Source organism: Poecilia mexicana, unplaced genomic scaffold, assembly GCF_051168715.1.
Source record: "Poecilia mexicana isolate PSO_F unplaced genomic scaffold, ASM5116871v1 scaffold_4, whole genome shotgun sequence".
Taxonomy (NCBI): domain Eukaryota; kingdom Metazoa; phylum Chordata; class Actinopteri; order Cyprinodontiformes; family Poeciliidae; genus Poecilia; species Poecilia mexicana.
Window position 1 is genome coordinate 10,059,532 of NW_028263373.1, and position 19,741 is coordinate 10,079,272.

At 41.7% G+C, this 19,741-nt stretch overlaps 3 protein-coding genes across 3 annotated transcripts; 2 read left to right on the forward strand and 1 right to left on the reverse strand.

The window, feature by feature from the left end:
• The first annotated feature begins 248 nt into the window (after positions 1-248).
• On the forward strand, positions 249-9,732 carry crlf1b (cytokine receptor-like factor 1b). The gene is made up of 7 exons (XM_088004922.1): positions 249-822; positions 2,412-2,690; positions 3,806-3,935; positions 4,057-4,229; positions 6,394-6,551; positions 6,955-7,140; positions 8,826-9,732. The coding sequence occupies exons 1-7, from the start codon at positions 405-407 to the stop codon at positions 9,096-9,098; spliced, it is 1,617 nt and encodes a 538-aa protein (XP_087861048.1). The 5' UTR covers positions 249-404; the 3' UTR covers positions 9,099-9,732.
• Positions 9,733-10,895: 1,163 nt separating this feature from the next.
• On the reverse strand, positions 10,896-14,502 carry rex1bd (required for excision 1-B domain containing). Its single transcript, XM_014991520.2, has 5 exons — positions 14,341-14,502; positions 14,008-14,090; positions 12,314-12,518; positions 11,452-11,540; positions 10,896-11,323 (listed from the first exon to the last, which is right to left on the reverse strand). Exons 1-5 carry the CDS (start codon positions 14,341-14,343, stop codon positions 11,251-11,253), a joined length of 453 nt encoding a protein of 150 aa, XP_014847006.1. The 5' UTR covers positions 14,344-14,502; the 3' UTR covers positions 10,896-11,250.
• Positions 14,503-15,198: 696 nt separating this feature from the next.
• On the forward strand, positions 15,199-19,112 carry fam78bb (family with sequence similarity 78 member Bb). The gene is made up of 2 exons (XM_014991519.2): positions 15,199-16,355; positions 18,590-19,112. Exons 1-2 carry the CDS (start codon positions 16,000-16,002, stop codon positions 19,110-19,112), a joined length of 879 nt encoding a protein of 292 aa, XP_014847005.1. The 5' UTR covers positions 15,199-15,999.
• The last annotated feature ends 629 nt before the right edge of the window (positions 19,113-19,741 follow it).

Below are 19,741 nucleotides of genomic sequence, written 5' to 3' on the forward strand. Positions count from 1 at the left end.
GGAGTTTCCCACAAATTAACCCAAGAAATTGGTGTGTCAGAGGTTCCGGTTTAAGTAAAGGTTCCTCTCAAATTGGTTCATGTTTGAGTTAGTGTGTGAACTCTTGGATATTTGAACTAAAAAACAACTTTTCTCTAAATTACATTGAACTGTGTGTTACCATACCAATGTAGAACATTTTGATTTAAGACGCATAAAACACATATTTCTGTGTTTAAGCAAATTTCTTATGAGAAAAGGAACCCACATGAATCACAATTAATACTTTACTACATTTTCCTTATTCAAAATTTAAATTAGCAGATTTTTTTATTTTATTTTTTGTAATTTCAAAATGATGACCTGTGAATTGAATCCCAACAGAAAATGAGCAGCGAGTTCTGAAGAAACATTTATGTCAACAAATGCATCAAAATGTTTTGTTTCATTTTCCTGAATTGGTCGTCATTCTCTATGCCAAGGACTTGTTTTACCATCTGAGGATGTGTGTGTATGTGAAGGCGTGTGTGAGTGAGTGTTTGGGAGGGAACAGGCTTGGAAACACTAAAGATCTGAGTCGGAGGAGGAGGAAACCCAACCTAAGTGGTGCAGCAGCTGGAGACGTAACGAGGTACAACTTGTGCTTCTCGGATTGTACGCAGTTATTTTTCTTTGTCACAAGAATTCAAACTGGGAAGCTGGACAGGTCCTCCCTCCGCTTCGTCCGTCCGGCGAGGGACGAAGAGACAGACGCAGGAAAACAGAAGAGAAGCAGCTCGCAAACTATGATTTTCTTCATGATTCTGCTGCTCCTCGCTCCAGACGTGCTGCTCTCCTCAACACGTAAGGGATCGGTCGTTTGTATCTCTTCTTGCTCCGAACTTTGATCCACGCTGACGGACAGAACTACGCTTCAAAAGATAAACATTTCTGATGTTGTTTCTACCACTTCATTGTTTTTATTTCTTTCCTTATCACATGCTGCATCACATATAGTAGCTATCACATGCACTACTTTACATAGAATGTGTCGAATGTGCAACTTTATTTTGCGTGGCCAGTGGAGCAAGCTGTCTTATTTCTATTTAGTTTCTTGAAACTAATAGATTACAAAGGATAACATTGTAACCACAATTCATCTATATCGAAATGAAATTCAAAAAAAGTTGTACAGCGCAAAAATATAAAACAGTGTAATTTATCCTAATAAAATCTTCTACTTACAGTAATGAAGAAATATTTTAAGAAAGATTTAATTATTGACTGAGCAATGACCTATTTGCATTTTTCATACAAAATCTAAATCTTTTCCATCATTTGTACTCAACCTGGCACACAACCGTCTTATTCTTAGCTTGAATTAGTTATTATTATCAGTATTTTTATTGTTATGACCAGATTTTAAAGGTGTAGAGGCACATGAAAAAGTTAACAACCGTCACAAATCTGAAGACCGGTAAATAAAACCCAGATACATTATTTAAAAGTCAACAAAGAGTTTTCCATGGACATCAATCAGGGAAGCAATCTTTATGTTTTACAGGTGGTTCTGGCTGGTGTTGGGGGGGAAAAAAATGCAAAACACTTTTTACTGAAAAATCTGAGGAATCTTTTTGAGTAACTGCTGTGGGTCCATATATCTTCTTCGTTATGAGCTGAATTCGCGTAAATAAGATCTGAGCTCCTGCTTTGTTGTGGGGCGGTGTGACTGCAATCTCTAGAGATTAAAGGAAAAAAAAAACAGTCAAAACATTTTGCTAATATGAATGATCTCTTAAAACGTGGCCGTGTCTCCTTAGGACGCCTCTCATTAAAAACACTGAAACTAATGAAACACTACAGACAAAAAGCCCGTAACCCTTTAAACTAATTGCTAATAATGAAAGGTTTACTGAGAACTAATCAACACCAAAGAATAGCTTAAAATAATGTAGTATTTAGGTTTGGTGTGTAGTTTACTCTAAATGTTTGTTTTTTTTTCTAAAATGCTGCTGAATTTCCATTTGCCTGAATGTGGCCAAGTGAGAAGCTACTTTATGATTTCTCTAATTTATAAAGCTTTATGTGAACTTGATGTCATTTATTTCCTATTTTGAGAAGCAGAAATACGAAGGCGCTGATAACAAAACTGAAAGTTCCTTGAAGCATTTGTTGACATATAAGTAATCATAAAATGTTTATCTTTTTCATAATAAATCTAAAATGTTTTAAATCTGCTCATAAGTCTATCAACTTATTCTACAAGGTCTTATGCAACATTAGGCACTACTTTTTACAAAGAAAATTCTCTAAATATCCAGACCTACTGTAAATATACAGATGAAACTATTTTGTATTGTCTAATTTACTCAGGATCAAGTCTTGCTCACGTAGAAAACGTTTTAAAAAGTAGCTCAGCCTAAAAGCTTGCGCGCTGTGCTTCCTTCATCCAGATGTTGCCGTCATCTCCCCTCAGGATCCCGTCCTGAGAATCGGCTCTGGTTTGACGGCCTCCTGCAGGCTCAGCCCGGAGCTGGGTCTCCACGCCAGCTCCTTGTACTGGACTCTGAACGGAGTCCGCCTGCCCGGCAGCGCCTACGGCGTCGTGTCCTCCGACATCCTGAGCGTCGAGCTCCGCAGCCTGAACGGCTCCCAGCAGAAGTCCGGAGACAACCTGATGTGTCACGGAGCAGACGGACGGATCCTCGCTGGTTCTTGTCTCCATGTGGGAAGTGTGTATAGAGACTTGGTCTTCCTTGAACTCTTGCACATTTTGTAACGTTTCATTGAAAAGCAAACTTGGATGCTTTCCTCAGAATTTTACGCAACAGACCCACACAAAACATTGTATAATCAGAAAGTGGAAGGAAACTAAGACACGGTTCAAAATTTAAATCTCTCTGTGACCAAATACAATCTAGTTTTACATATTTGTTGTCTATTTCACATTAAGAGGCCAGAAGAAAAGTATGAGAGAAAACAAAGCAAAAGAAGTCCATGAAAACTATACACCATTCTCACTGTGAATGACGGTGGTGGCTGCATCATGCTGTGGTGATACTTATTTTCGGCATGGACTGGGAAGGTGACTTGAAAATTAGTGATCACATTTTCTGTCTGTCCAATACGACTGAGCTTGAGAATTGTTTTGAAAACATCCGTCCGTCCAACTTGACAACTTGTTGCAACGACAGTCGCAGCTGTTTTCAGATATTTGGGCCTACTTGCTTTGAGTTTCTGCATTTAAATAGAAGTAAAATATTTATTTGAAGCGAGACAACTTCCTCAAATCCAAACTGACAAATCTTGCTTGCATTTGGTTTAAATTTGAGTCAAAGAAATTGCCTCTCGGAAGATGTTTGTTTTGACTATAGAGCACGACCGATGCTGCATTTCAAGGCCACTTTTGATGGAACGAGAAATCCGGAAAACATTGGCACAAATCATCTTAAATACGAGTTTGAAGTTACAAGGACTGGACTCCGTTGATAAAAAAGTCCATCATTGTGTTTGACTTTAAATGAAATTAGTTTGCAGCTTAGCACACGGACAGCTTTATGCGCCACTCTAACTGTAGGCGTAAGATTGTATTAACATGGAAAATATGAAAACCTTAACTGTTCGAAATAAGTGTAACACTTCACCTGAAATGTTTGACCTTTCACTTTGAGTTTACCTCTTGGCCCCTTTAACAACAGTAACAATTTTCAACGTCCTTCTTTTTTTGCTTTTTTTAAAAGTCAAAAGGAGGTCATTATAGACATGTTTGAACACACTGAATTATTTTATTTTATTTTTATTTTTTGGATTGCTTAAACCTAATTCTGCTACTTTAATTATATCCCAGTGCCTCCAGAGAAGCCGGTAAATTTAACATGCTGGTCCCACAACGCAAAGGACTTGAGCTGCAGGTGGAGCGTCGGTGGGCAAGGAGAGACCCACATCCCAACCAAATACACCCTGAAGTACAAACTGAGGTGAGGCAGCACCTCTCTTAGATAAAATGTCTGATTTGCATCGTTTATCAGTCTTTATGAGTCACAAGCTGGTAGACGGTGATTCTCCAGAGCAAATGACTTGGCGTTGTTTTGTGTTCAGGTGGCATGGGAGAGAAAACGAGTGTGAAAATTACAGCTCAGAGAAGAAGGGTCACGCTTGTCGCATCTCGTCAAAAATCGCTCTCTTCACGCCGTATGAGATCTGGGTGGAGGCAACCAATCAGCTGGGCTCAGCTGCCTCCGACATCAGCTCGCTCGACGTCCTGGATGTAGGTCAGTAAGGAAACTCTTTGGCCTTCATGTCATGGGGGCGGGGGTGATTGGTACATGGAGACACAGCAGCTGAATACGATAAGAACGTCATAAAGTGACTAAAGATGGTGAAGTTTCAAAAATGTTGTTGAAGGAAGCGGCCCAAGTTTTCTTCTTTCTTTGAAGAACGAAAACTTCAGAGAGTTTTCTTTCTTCAGTCCGCAGAATATTTGTCTCAAAAGTTGTTTCAAACATCAAGAGGTTGTTTGTAAAAGGTCTCTTTTGGGTTTCACCTTGGCTCCAGCTAGTCTCTTTTATTTTGTTCAATCTGCAGTCCTTCAGATGCTGTTCTTAGGTCTTTTCTGACCTCCTGGATTAGTTTTTTTATGCACTCCTATGGTAATTTTTGTAGGATGGCCACTTCTGAGAACAATTATTATTCTGTTTTCTCTATTTCAACATAAAGGCTCTCACTGTGGTTCACTGGAAGATGGTTTTCTAATCCTTTCCTTCGGCCTGCTTCATGTTATCAGTCAGGTTGTATCGTGACTTCATTTCGATAGGCCTGTCTGAGTGTGACTATTAAAATTAAACTAAGCATTTGTGGTTCATCATAGTCAATTCAGGCTTTAATGAGGACATTTTTTTTCTCCCCTTCATAAATGATCTGGTATTAAAATTAGTTTGGTAATCTCATCTTTAAAGGGGGCAAACACTTTGCGTGGTAGTGTATCTTACCCTTACAGTGGGTACGGAAAATATTCAGACTTCCTTAAATTGTTCATTCTTTGTTTCACTGCAGCCATTTGCCAAAATAAAATAAAAAAACAGTTAAATATGAATGCCACTGCAAAGGGTTTGAATACTTATGACCATGTGATATTCCAGATTTTTCTTTAACAAATTTACAAAAATTTCTACGTTTTTTTTTTTTTTTTCTGTCAAGATGGGACGCTCAGTGTACATTCATGAGAAATAATATGAACTTTTTTTTGGCTTTAGCAAACGGCTGCAATGAAACCAAGAGAAAGAAATTCAAAGGTGTCTGAACACTTGCCCCTATGCACTTTATTTATTGCTTAGTTATTTTCTCCTCAGCTGTTCAGATCTCCTGCCAATAAATAACAACACTCCAGTCAGGCAGGAAGAATAATTCCCAACTCTCAGAAGTTTTGTTGTAAAAGTATTGACTCAGCAGATGCCTCCCAGTTAACGACTTCTGAGGTTTTAGGTTTAGAACAGTAACACTAAAGCACTAATACACTGTAGTCCCCTAACCTTCTGCAAACACCACATTCTCCTAAGCTGTGTTTGATACCTGGAGCATTCGCTCCGCATTAAATCCTCTCTGCAGACTGCAGAGTATCCTGGAGGTCGTTGTAAGCTTCTTGGGGTCAAAATGGAGGATTCGTCTGCTGCGTTATGATACAGCGAAGACTAGAAAAGCAAAAAGTGTGGATTTCATTTGTCCTTCTGATTAGGATAAACATACCATATGTGTCGAGCAGAAGTTTACAAACGGATATTTAATAGGTTCATAAATCAGCTTTGTCTCCTGTCCTGTTATCTTGTTCGTATTTCCTCTGGTTTCCTCTCCTTCGAAGCGGCTGAATTATTTCATCGCATGATGTCTTAATGAGGAACATCATGCTCACACAGGAAACGCCGGCTGAGCAGAGCCAAAGTCCACAACATCATGCCACCTGACTGCCACATCTTGTCTTTCTGAAAACCCTAGATTTTCAGGTAGGGTTTAAGATAACCTTAGACCTGGGATAACACAGTAAAGATCTGCTTCCTTTTACTACTTAACTTGATTAAACATAAAACAGTCCCTTAATTAGATCTTCTTTTTTTGTCTTCATTTGTGCAGAAAGCATGAGAGGAGCTGTAGGAAGTGGGGTTCTGTCTTTAAGGTTTCTTGGTTTATTGAAGCTCAACATCAGCTAAACTCAGACAGCCTATATTTATTTCTGTAAAGAATGTAAAAAAAAAAAAAAAGAAAACAAAAAAAAAAGACACACATTATGGATATTGCACGATGTTCCTCCTGTGTTTCCTAATGCGTCCATTAGAGTTTGGGATTTTTTTTACCTTCGTCTGTCCAGTTTTCACCCTCATGTCCTGTCAGTGTGCACAGTGAGGGGAGCTGTGTAGAAACTCTTGCAACGCTCTTGCCCTGCAGTGACAACAGACCCTCCTGCAAACGTCCGGCTGAGTCGCGTCGGCAGCCTCGACGACCAGCTGATGGTCCGCTGGGCCAGTCCGCCCGAGCTCAAGGACTTCCTGTTTCGGGCCAAATATCAGATCCGCTACAGAACGGAGGACGGCGCTGACTGGAAGGTGATCCTCCTCACACCACGCTTGATGGAGTTTCCCGCTCGTGTCTTCGTTTTCGATTTAAACCCCGCCGTTTTTGAACCCGCGGGGCTTTGATCGCAGTCAGCAGAAGTGAAGTTTTTTTTTTTTTTTTTTTTTTTGAAGATGTAATTCCTTCAGAAGGCTTTCTTTGATGTTTTCAAGACGGGGATGCTCGACGTTTCTAAAATAGAGCGGTCTGTTAGTGAAAAGTCAGGGTTTTGTCTGCATAGAAATGTGAGGACTTTAGATTCACCCTCATTGTCCTTGTGATATTAAGCATCCGACCATCTTCTGTAGTGAACGTATGTCTTTAAAGAATGTTTCAGTGAGAAGCATTTCTGTTGACCTGTCGTTTCTTCAATCGTGACGCCGTTTCCTCCGTCAGGCGGTGGATAACATCGGGAACCTGACGTCATGCCGGCTGGCGGGCCTCAGGCCTGGGACCGTCTACTTTGTCCAGGTGAGATGCAACCCGGTGGGGATCTTTGGCTCCAGGAAACCTGGAATCTGGAGTGACTGGAGCCACCCGGCTGCAGCCTCCACACCCAGCGGAGGTAAGCAGGAGGACTTCGTCACACTACATTCACTGAAATTCATGGGAACTCCGTGGTGATGTCTTCTGATGCTCAAATGGCAAAGAGTCCAAATGTTTGAAATCCTTCCCGATTTTGGACCATTTGTTCTTTTCTAATAATCAGCCTTTCGCCGGCAATTAAAGCCAGAGAAACAGTGTCCCTTAAACATCCTGCACAGGAAGATCCGAACCGCATGTGACCCGCAGGAAACCAAACATCAGTCGGCTTGCTGGCTAGATAGAGATCTCTCCTCTCTCCGAGGATTAGAGGGAACTGCAGAGAGCCGGAGGGGTGGGGGGTAGGGGTGGGGGGGACATTTGGTGAAGTTCTCTCGTCCGCTTCAAAGATTGATCCAGTTACGGAGCTGGCTGTCAGTCTGTGGCACACACAGAGCCTATAAAGCTTGAGTGGAAGCAGGTTTGGGAGCAGATAATGAGCTACATAAGTTATGGTGGTATTTACTTCCCAGTGGGGCAGGAGGGAGGGAGGGAGGGTGGCAGGGGGAGGAAGTCGTTATCGGGCTCTGTCGTTTGCCATACAGGATTGATTTTGGCAGATGACAAAATTCTCTTTCTGAAACCCAAATATGGAATGTCACCTCTTCGGCTAAGGTCGAGGGAAATGTTTCTGTTTTAAGCCACTCTAATTTTAATTCTGCTATTAGGAACTTATTATTCATTCATAAACTGTTAATTAGATACATTGAGTTAAGCAGATTCTTTGTGCTTCATGCTGACACACTCTTCATATTAAAAAAATATATATATATAAAATGCTGACGTTAATCGTTGGAGTTGTCTCAGATCATAACATATGTTGTGTGTTTGTTAGCTCTGCAGGCAGACACAGGGTTTTTGTCTTGTTTTTATTTTTGCATTAACAAAATTTAACTCCACGTTGGATGTAGATTATCAGCAAATTTCTACAATGGATTTGATCAGAACTTTGGTTTTGATTTGGTTATTTTATTTATTTTCTGTATGTCGATGGCCATACAGAGCTGCATTAGGATCAGGCTAATGCAGTTCTCTCATTACGTCTCTCCCATGATGCTGCCACCACCATGTTTCATTTGAGAGTTTTTGGTTAAACAGATAAAATCATAACTGTTTCTTACGCTGCAATAGTTTAGAATACTTTCCAGCCCTCTCTTTCTCTTTTACATGCTGCAGCATGGTGGTGACAGCATCATGGTGAGGGGTTGCTTTCCTTCAACAGGAGCAGAGAAGCCAATCAGGGTTTACGGGAAGATGGAGAATGATAAACTGAGCAAACCAGGCTGGGGTGGATTAACCTTCCTGGTCAAATTGGCCCAGTCCAAGTCCAGACCTTATTCTAATTGACCAGCTGTGGCGAGATCTAAAAATGTAGATGCTTATTGAGTTTGAGGTATTTCACGAAGAGCAATCAACAAATACAGAAGGTGCACAGCTGGTAGAGACATGTCGCTCAAAGGATTTCCAGCTAAAATTGCAGAAAAAGATGACTGTAGAAAAGAATAATCGACTCAAATGTGCGTTCGAGCCAGACGTTTGTTTTGTTTAAAACTCTGTAAGCTCACTTTAAAAGCGCGGATTACTTTTCTGCTTTCAAGGCGATAAAATGAGAATACTCGAGACACTCTAACCATGATGCTCCTGACATTTCCTCCTCATCCTCTCCCTCTTTCCTGCCATCAGAGCTGCTAGAAAGAGGCTCCTGTGATCCTAAAGCCGGTGAGCAGAACTCCGCCCTGCGGCGGGAACTCAAGCAGTTCTTCGGCTGGGTCCGCAAGCACGCCTCGGGCTGCAGCAGCATGTCGATCAAACTGTACGATCAGTGGAGGGTGTGGCTGCAGAAAACCCACAAAACACGCAACCAGGTCGGTAAGCAGCACACACTCTTTTTTTTTTGTCTTCTGTGGGAAATGCCCTTTGCAAACACCCCATTACTCTATCAATACACGCCGAGCTGAATTTCTGACCCGGCCTTTTTTTCCATTTGCCATCTGCTCGGCATTTTTACAAGCAAAAAGAGGAAAGATTTCCTTTGAACTGGCTCTGTGGAGTTTCAGTCTGTGCTTTATGATCAGGTAAAAATGTGCGGTTTGAACTTTACGGGCTCAGAAGTGGGAGCAGAGAGAGGGACATGCTCTTCGTCAAGACGCCTGATTGTCTCATATTTTAATGAGCGGACTTGTGATCTTCAGCTGATGACCACAACAAAGACTAAAGGAAAAAAAAAAACATTTACATATAATTAACAGTCCATTCTCGTGTGCGTCTTTTGTTTTTGCCTTAGCGTGCAGATTCCTTTTTGGAAAAAATAGCTCAGAATGTTGCTGTGTGAGGAGTTCAGATCCTTCAGCCACGTCCTCAGTCCATGAACTCAGAGAAACCTCCAGTCCACCTGACTTGGTTCGCTCAGCAGGGCTCAGTATTTTTTTTTTTTTGCTTTCTAAAGCACAAAGCGTCTCCTGAGTTACGTCTCTGTTCGCCAAGAGTGACAGATTCCCATTGATTACCTCAAAGGAAAGTTAGCAGGAAAGAAAAGCTGAGAAAGAGATAAGAGGCTTGCAGACAAAGTAATTGTCTGTAAGCCAATTAGTGGAGGTTATATATATATATATATATATATATATATATATTTTTAACATGTTTTTTTCTAATATTCTTTCCAGGATGAACCACCTACTTTTTTTCTTTGCAGGTTCCACAAAACAATAATTCGTAGCCCGGGTACTCAGTGCTGCTCTGGAGTCGAACTGGTCGTTGTGGTTCAAGTCGGGTGAGAAGTCCAGGATTTGAAGATTTGACCCTGACTTTTAAAAAGATTTGTGAAACAGCAGAGCCGGTGGGGGGCATCCACAAGAACACATATTATCAAAGATGTTTATTTTTTAAGGTAATGTTTGAAATGTAAATCAGGAAGTCGAACTGTAAGTTGTTTTTTTGTTTTTGTTTGTTTGTTTTCTAGGCCAAATGTTTAGTTGTTGAATGAATTCATGTGTTTTACTAAGTAGCTGTTTGTTTGCTCTGTCTGGTTACATGCCACACAGAAGAAGAAAATATACACTATCATTACCAATGATTATATCTGATACGGTGCTGTGAAAAATTATTTGCCTCCTTATGGATTTCTTCTATTTTTTTTTTTGTCACATCATGAAACAGATTTTAACATCTGACAAAGATAGCATAATGCAGTTTTCAAATATGGAGGAAACTATCAAAACAACCTAGCTAATTAAATGAGTCACAAATTATTTGCCCATAGAGACAAATGACTTTCTCCAACAGCGTCAGGTTGTTGTTTTCTTTTTCCCCTAATAAGTCTTCACTGTGTGAAAATAAAAATAAGCCATAATTTATTTATTTTTTTTTACTTGGATTATCGTTGATCTTAACTTTTGGAGAGGTGTGCCCCATCAAACCTTTTTTGGTTCCCTTGCAGCCGTTTGTGTTTCCTCAGTTCAGATCTGTAAATCCTCCTGAGGCAGATAAACTTCAGGTAAATTTGTTCATTTTATTTTGTTTGGCATTAAGGGGAACTGACTGATATCTACAGGGGCAATAATGATCTCTGTTCACTCCAATATTTCAGAACACGTATTCAGATATTCAAGTAAAGCATCGGTAATTAAAAACATGACAAGTCTTATTGTCGGAACCAGAATAATTGTTTCAAACCTTTATAAGAGATTATATTTTTGTATTTAGGTTTTGTATTGAGTTTTATGACTTATGTAGTTCATCCAGTAAAAAGTTCCAACTTAACTCCAAGCGTCTTTATTAATTAAAAAAAACATAAAATAAAAGTAATGACATAAGCAAGAAGTAGTTGGACGAGCTCCAATAATGATTTCATCTTGGCGTTTTGGACAAACATTTCATCACATCATGAATATTCCATGTGTTGAGCAATGCAGCAAATACAAACACACGATTCCACACAAAAAACACACGGAGGCGGACTGGGAGAGCCACCCTGGGTGGGATCGGACTGCAGCAGTGAGCAGGGCGGAGCCTGAGGCCAATCAATAAGAGCTGAGAGGGAAGTTGCATCAGGGCGAAGTCGGCCTGTCGGCCCCACGGTTTCGTCATGAGAGAGGGCTGCTGGTGCACACGTCAATCGCACTCTTCTGAGTCGTATTTAAAGTCCTGCATGATTTCACTCAGAGCCTCTTTGTTCTTTATGATCCTGTCCAACGGCAGACAAAAAGACATTCTTTATAACTACCACATCAGTTACACCAAGTGCGTTTATTTCGCACATCAGTAGACAAGTGAATAAAGACGTCAGCAACGCATTAATAAAGCGTCTCGTACTCGTGCTTGAGCTCCTGAATTCTTCCCTGACATCCCTCGTCCTCCGGCTGATCCTGGGCCTGCTGCTTGGCCAGCTGCAGCTTGGCCGTCTGTTCGTAGGCAACAGCAGGTAAAAAGTCAGGGATAACACGAATTTCACAAGAATCAAACGTACATGCGAGGAAAAAGAAAACTCTAATCATCCCTTCAGCTCGAGAAAATGAGAATGTTTGGGAAGTCAAATCCGAGACGGAACGCAAGGCGGGTTTGAAAGAGGAAAGAATCGTTTGAGAAACGGTGTGGAAACAAATACCAAAAATTGTTTTCCTGCTTATTCTCAAAGCTTCTGAAATAACTTTCTGACATCGGTGCTGAGAACGTAATACCTTAGAAAAATGTCTGATAGAAAGCGAAGCAGTGAGATATGTTTCATACAGAAAAACATAATTTGATGTTTGAGAAGTCTGCCTCCCAGTGGTTAAACAATGACGTTCTATCAAAGAGAACTTTTTCCCCCTTAGACTGAACAAACCAGCTGTGTTACAAGCCAATTCACTTACAGCAGTAACTTTGGGGGGAATAGGACAAATCTGCAGCTAAATATTGTTAGAAATTTGTGAGCAGAGATCCCAAAACATTGACCAAAGTTTTGCAGCTTATGAGACAATTCTACCAAATCGTAAAGGAAGTACGGAGGATATGCATGTTAACTTCTGACGTACAAGGAGGAAATAAATAAAAACTAATATAAAAAAGTGAATACTTTATGTCCAGTGATGAAACTAGTGACTTGTTCAGAGCGTTTGACCCGGCACAGACATGAGTATAGACAATGGACGGCTGAATGTTTTGCTCTTGGTGTTCAACAGTGATGTTTACCCACCAGTTCGAGTTTCTGCTTCTCTTTGCTCTGCAGCTTTTCGATGTGCTCCGAGAGGTCAGCTCGGTCAAAATCTCGATGAAGCTTCGCCTTGATCTCCAGAACTTCCTTAGAAATGCCACTGAAGGCCTGCGTTATCTCGTTGACCAACTGCTTATAGTGCTCAAAGTCGTAATGCGGCCCAGTCCTCAAGTAGGCTTCGTGTCCTCTGAGCAGTTATGGCAGCCACAAAAAAAATAAATAAAATATTATTCACAATTTTCACAAACTTCATTGGTTATAGAATGTAATAGTCTCAGAAAAATGCTTGATTTATTTTTATTTTTTTTTTTGCTGTGATTACAGTAAACAGAAATGCAGATTTGATTTAAAATAAAATAAAATGTCAGGAAAAAAGAATAATTGACTTAATTTTCCCCAAATCTCCAGTCAATCTCTGGACTTCCACGTGGGATTTTACTATTGTATGACTTGAGAATTAGGACAACAAGGATTAATAAACAAAGTAACAGTTTAGTACCACATTAAAAATTATTTTAAAAATCTCCTTCTAAGACCAGATAATTTCAGCCCCAAGCTGACTGCCCATAATCTGATTTCTAAACCCAAATTAGCCTCCTCACAGTCCTGGACTGTGTTCAGATACCTGCAGAAGGAGAAATCACACATCAGAGTGTGCGTAAAATGCTGAAACTCTTTAATTTATTACATCACATTTATAGCAGTACTTCAGTTGTCCCTCCATATCCTAAACGGGGGATTTGGTTTGCAATCTAGCAGCAAACGATTGTGTCTCGCAAAATTCAACACAGCATCATATTGGAGAGTCACAATCTAATGCCACAGAGATTACATAGACATGTAATCTGACTGAAATGAAACCACATTTACAAATATTCCAATTAGTAAACCATTACATCATCTATTAAAAACAACAAAGTGTTTTTGTTTTAGAGTCATTTTTGCCTCCTTTCTGTTTATACAAGCTGCTCAAAGTGTGTGGGCAGGAGATCAGTCTGTTGGCGTGGCCCAATTAATAGAATTGGTACTTAATTTTTTTATATATTAATGATTTAATTCAAGTGTCCCTGCACACTATTTTTAATAGTTTTAACATAACCTTTTTTTAATCAAGCAATTTTAATAATGTATTTTTTTCTTTAGTGTTTACATTAAATGTTATGTCTGTTTCTGACACTTTAGCTGCTACATTAACTTCAATTTCCAAGAGGAAGGTGCGTTTAATGAGATTCCAAATGAAGCATCAGAGCTAAACGGAGCGTTAACTAAACACACTGCTGCTGATCCTCCACATGTTTGGGAGCACTGCCAGTCAGCTGGCTGAAACCAGATTACCTCACTTCACCCTTCCTTAAAAGAAGGCCAAATATGGCTTTTTTGTCCTTGTTGGTCGTTAAAAGAACATAATCTATCACTCACGTCAAGGAAACTGTGCCAATACCTTAATGAATGACCTAACTAATAGCAGCAACTAATTATACTTCTGTTTCTCAATAACAAGGCCCTAATGGAACAAGGGATAGAATATTTTGCACAAAAAGCATGTTTACTTGAAAACTACAAGAAAAGTTTGCGTCTTTAATTTAACTAAAGTTTATGTATCACCTTCCGAAAAAAATATTGTATGTGTACGATAGTGTGAAGCCTTGAGACATTAAAAGGAGGTACAAACTCACTCTTCAAATAGTTGATACGTCTCTATCCGCTCAGACTGAAGCTGATAAAACCTCTTTATCAGGGCCTTACAGTCTGATGGAACCTGGTGAATAAAGAAAGGTTTCATAAGATACAAAATGCCATGAATTGTAGTGAGGATAAACAACTTTCAATCACCCAATATGGACACCAACTATATATATATAAAGTAACAAAAACTAAATCAAACCGGATATCTGACGTTGTTTTAAATATTTGCTTTTCAAACCACATTACTTTATTATTAGCCTGGTTAGCTTAGCATTAGCTTTGAGATGTTTAACTATATGGTCAAATGAAACGGACTTTCTCACCATGTTGTCGTAATCAACACGAAATGTCGCCAACCAGCTCTAGCTGTTTTATGACAGCAGCATGTTTACATGTGACAAACGCAGGTCGTTTCTGATTTTCTTTAGTGTTGCGATTCAGCAGCGTGTATGCTGAGCAAACCGGATATGACGATTCAGTTGGGTGTAAACAATCGACCTTCAAAGTAAAAGCACGGAGATTTTTATATTTTGTTTGATTTATTTATTTATTTATTTATTTATTGCCTTCGTTCTTTCTCAATAAAATTAGGAAAGCCGCAAAATGTAGATCAGGGGTAAAATCCTGCAACTTTTAGACGTGTCTCTGCTTCACCTGAATCAAATAATGAGGTCAATAGCAGGACTCTGAAGAACTTGGTTGCATACTGAGGAGGTGATTGAGCAATTTAATGCAGGTATGATGGACCAGAGACTATCTAAAAGTTGTAGGACATACACCGTCTGGATTTGAACCCCTGAAGTCAAATAAAGTCTAATGTAGTGTACAATCTAGCTTGGAAAGTTTCTTTTAAGAAAATGTTAAAACAACCTAATTTATATGGTGGGTATGATAACAGTGGTTGTTAATTGAGCTCATATGTAAACTAGCTACTGTTGAACATTGAACATGGTTTTAAGATTTAATTTTCTAATTTATTTTTATAACTGCCTTTTTATTTGAAACTCTAGTGGTACCTTGCAGTTGTCTAGCAGTGGTCTACCAGTTTGGGTTGTATAAAATTCTGTTTTGCAGCAATACAGTAGACTGGCACTATATGAACCAGAGGTGTCTTTGAAAGCTGGAGCCCACAGGGCACCGCCTATAGACTGGTGTAGTCTTCATCCCATCCACTGGGGGCTTGTATTTTTTATTATTGCGGGATTAGAAAGCGTTATTCCAATATGGAGGAACCAGGTCATAGATCTACTACAGTGCAGACTCCTACGCCCCGAGTCTCCCCTTGCAGTTCATTGGTCCATGAGCGGGTTCAGCACCACGCAGGGTGAACAGCGACACTCCGCAGTTTCGTCGGATGAGGATGCCGCGGAAGCTGCTCAACACGGTTACTATGACACCGGGTTTCTTCTTCTTTTTTTACTCTGCATGACACTGTTCCATCCATCCATAGGAAGTACTCCCAGCCAGGACATTTCTCAGTTTGATCGGCGGATTCGTCTTGTCTTCAGAGGAGATTTTGCGTCGCGGATGTTCGGATGCTTCTCAGATTTCCTTTATTTCGCCGGGTCTGCTTCGCTTCGAGTCCAAAGGCATGACGGACTCTACTAACACCATCCCGCGGGTTCAGTCCAGCTGCTTCATCTTCTCATGCACAACGCCGCATCCGCTATCACAGCTGCCGCCGCCCGAACACCGGGTCTCCCAGCCGGCGCCCTGGTGTCCGCCGGTCCCCCAAAGCCTCTTATGACATGACAACTCCGGGCAGGAGGAGCAGGATCAAAGGTTGTGGGTAGGGGTTGCAGAAGGATGGGTCAGATCCTCAAGGAAAGGGTGCGAAGAAACTGAAAGTTTCCCTTTGAGAGTCAGAGAAGCGCTCGACTGGTGTGGAGTCTCCAGAGGGGTCAGAAAGTCCCCGTGATCCTTCTTCTGATCTGTATACCTTCAGCGTGGTGACACCCACCTCTGCCTCCCAGTCTCATCTGATGTACGGCCTCATAGTGTTGATACTGGTCGAGTCCCAGCCAGCTGCGAGGTTCCCCGGGCCTGTGAGGTTCTCCTTCTCCTGCGCAGTCATGGGCTGCATTCAGAGCATAGCCTGCAACAAGTCGCGAATCAAGCGGGAGAACATCGTGGTGCACGACCTTTCTGCCACCATAGACCACTGCCCGACTGTCATCGAGGAAAACTCCCCCATTGTGCTCCGATACAAGACGCCCTACTTCAAAGCCGCCGCGCGGATTGTCATGCCCCCCATTCCGCGCAACGAGACCTGGGTAGTGGGTTGGATCCAGGCGTGCACTCAGATGGAGTTTTACAACACCTACGGAGACATCGGCATGTAAGTTAACGTCTAAGTAAGTCACCGGAGTCTCCATCGTGCCCCGGCTGAGTGATTTATCGCGCAAACAGTGAGCAGTTTTCCGGGCAATGCTGCGCCAGCATGCTGATGCTGGTGCATGGCTCTGGGAGTTGGAGCATTTGTGCACACAGCAGGTTCACTGTGCTTGTCAGCCCTTCTTCATTCAGACGCCCACCGACAGATTTTGTTCCTGTGACTCTGGCACGTAAATAGAAAAGCTGCTATTAGATGAAACAACATTTGCTGCTCGCTCTCTGGCACTCAAACTGTGCCCACGGGGACATGCCGTCCCCCACAACACGCACGAACACGCGTTATCAGCGAAGGCATATGTGAGGGGGTGTTTAATCCTGCGGGGTCCAGGTCCAAGGTGGGTGTAGTGCATAAACTGGGGAGAGGGAAGGGGCTTCGGAATCATAAAAGCTCGACAAATAGTGGAGGAAGAGAGGGCAGCGAACTGTGCAAGAACAAAGAGATGATCGTGCACTGACAGCAGTTTGGTTTGCATTGTCAAGGTTTTGCAGTGCTTTCCGTTTTCATTGGCACCGCGCTGGCAAAAAAAATGTATCAGGTTAGAATGCAGCTGTAAAAGATGGGTTGATTTTAAGGCTGTTCTGTTACCTGGGGATCCAGGTAAAACTAACTAACTAACTAAAAAAAAAAGCTTCCAACAGCAGAGATAACGGTGTTAGTCAAATCAAAAGAGACAAACAAAATGTACAGAATTATTGAAAGTGAAAATACATTTCACAGTCTGGAAAGGCTAGAGGATGAATGGGGTCATAAGTGGCCCCCCTTTTGCACCAATGCTATTGATGTCAAAGAAGACTGATAATATTAACGATAAATATAAAGTTATAGAAAATATACAGGATGAAAACAGGCGCAAAACAATCATAATAAAAGAATTTCACCTTCAAGAGAAGTCTACAGTTTTTTTTATTGAGTTTAGGATTAGATGATATACAAAAAGAATTAAAGAGGAAACATTTAAGCAACATCTGGGCTATTGTTTTATGATTTGCATGTTTTAGTGACAAAAAAGTACGTTTGAGTTACAGAGCAAGTTCAAAGCCATTACATCAAATCAATTAAATATTGTTTCCGATAAACGGTAGTAAACAGCAAAGTTGCACAAAATGATAAGCAAAACTCTTTGTCTTTTAGTCATCCTCTATATCTTTTATCTGTTTACAGAAAAAGTGACTTTGACACTAGTGTCAAATTTTTCCCTTAAAAAAATCATGTTTACAATAATAACACAAAAGTCTTCAAGATTCTTCATCTGAATTTCCAAATGATTTCATCATAAAGCATTAAGAGCGGGAAACAGGTTGAGGTGTTGAAGTGTTGGAAGTGCTCTGCAGTCAGACGTCTGAGAAAATAATCTTTAACCAGTTGGATAAAAAGCCCTCAAAAGGTTTTAATATTCCTGCAGGAAAACACTCAAACATCAAATTAGCAACACAGTCACAGATGTGCTTAAAGACCGACAAATAAAACCGTCTGCAAAATAAAAAAGTGAGAGGCAGAAGTCAGTGAGTTCAGCTGACAAACAGTATTATCAAACACGGACTTTTGTCTTTGCAAAAAAAACAACAACAAAAAACTCTCCACCAGTAGGTGCAAAACACTCCATCTTTAACTCCCCACCTTCAAACATCTTGTCTTGTTTTTTTTCTAGCTTCAAACATAAAGCTTGAAGAAATGGTATGGCTTGAAGAAATGGATGGTATGGCTGATGATATATGAAGTTAACTTTTTCAGTTTGTTGACTGGTAAACCATTCATTTATCAGTTTCACAATAAAAGCAGATCAAGCAGAGTCCTCCAAATATCCATGTAATTGGTTTTTTATTTTTTTTATTTTGAGGTTTTCTCCAGCTCTAGTGGCCTTTTTTTAAAACAGCTTTCAGACAAAAAGTGGGTTATCAGAGAGAAGGAAGACATGGGGGGAAAGGTCAACAGGTCGGGACTCTAACCCATGACGGCCACGTTGAGAGCTAAGACCTCCGTATGAGTCGCCACCTCCATGTCAAAAAAAATTTTAACATTGAATGGGACTTTCTACTTTAGACTCCATCTTTTACAAAAGTTCAACAGAAGTTTGAACTTAGATTAAACTTTTTTTTTTTTTGACTTGTTTTTGTACTCTTGGGCTTGTGAAACCAAAGGTTACCCAGAAGGGGGATTTCCTTTCTGTCTCCCTGCAGGTCAAGCTGGGAGCTGCCTCAGCTGCGGGAAGGTCTGGTGAGGGCCATCAGCGACTCCGACGGCATCAGCTACCCCTGGTACGGAAACACAACGGAGACCGTCACCATAGTGGGGCCCACTTCCAAGCCGTCCCGCTTCACAGTCAGCATGAATGATAACTTTTACCCCAGTGTCACCTGGGCCGTGCCGGTCAGCGAGTCCAACACGCCGTTGCTGACCAACATCAAGAGGGATCAGAGCTTCACCACCTGGCTGGTGGCGCTGAACACCACGTCCAAGGAGAAGATCCTGCTGCACACCATCAAGTGGCGGATGAGGGTGGACATAGTTGTGGATCCGGCCCAGCCTCTGGGCTCCAGAGCCAGGCTGGTGGGCCGGCTGTACCAGGAACAACCGCGGGTGTTGAGCCGCATGGAGCCCGTCCCTCCAAACGCCATGGGGAAGCCGAACGCCAACGACGCCCAGGTTCTGATGTGGAGGCCCAGGAGAGGTCCTCCGCTTGTTGTCATACCGCCTAAATAGAGCCAAGAGAGGCTCTTCAAAACCGTTTCTTTTTCTACAACGTCACAGAGAGCCACACACGACTGAAACTGATGATGAAAGACCTAAGCAGAGTTAAGTATTTAATTGTTGAATCGGTGTTAAAACTCTGCCTTAATTCCCCGCCGCTGCCTTTGAACCATCCAGAAGGTTTCAGCCTCTGGTGCTGCTGAACTGCGGAGCGTACGGAGGTGCACTCTACTCTGACCCAGCACACCCGAGCAGAGTGCCGCTTAACTCTGGAGAGACAGCAGGCGCAAATCGTGACACCGCACCTCGTACTGGCACTTCCGGTGGCAGGTCTGACACCTGCCACAAGTGCCACTGCGTTCGGCTGACTTCGGCTGACCTCGGCACCTCTTACTGGCACTTCCGCTGACACCTGCCACAAGTGCCACTGCCTTCGGGACTAGCTGCCAGAGTTGCCACTGCGTTCGGCTGACTTCGGCTGACCTCGGCACCTCGTACTGGCACTTCCGGTGGCAGGTCTGACACCTGCCACAAGTGCCACTGCGTTCGGGATTAGCTGCCAGTGCTGCCGCTGCGTTCGGCTGACTTCGGCTGACCTCGGCACCTCTTACTGGCACTTCCGCTGACACCTGCCACAAGTG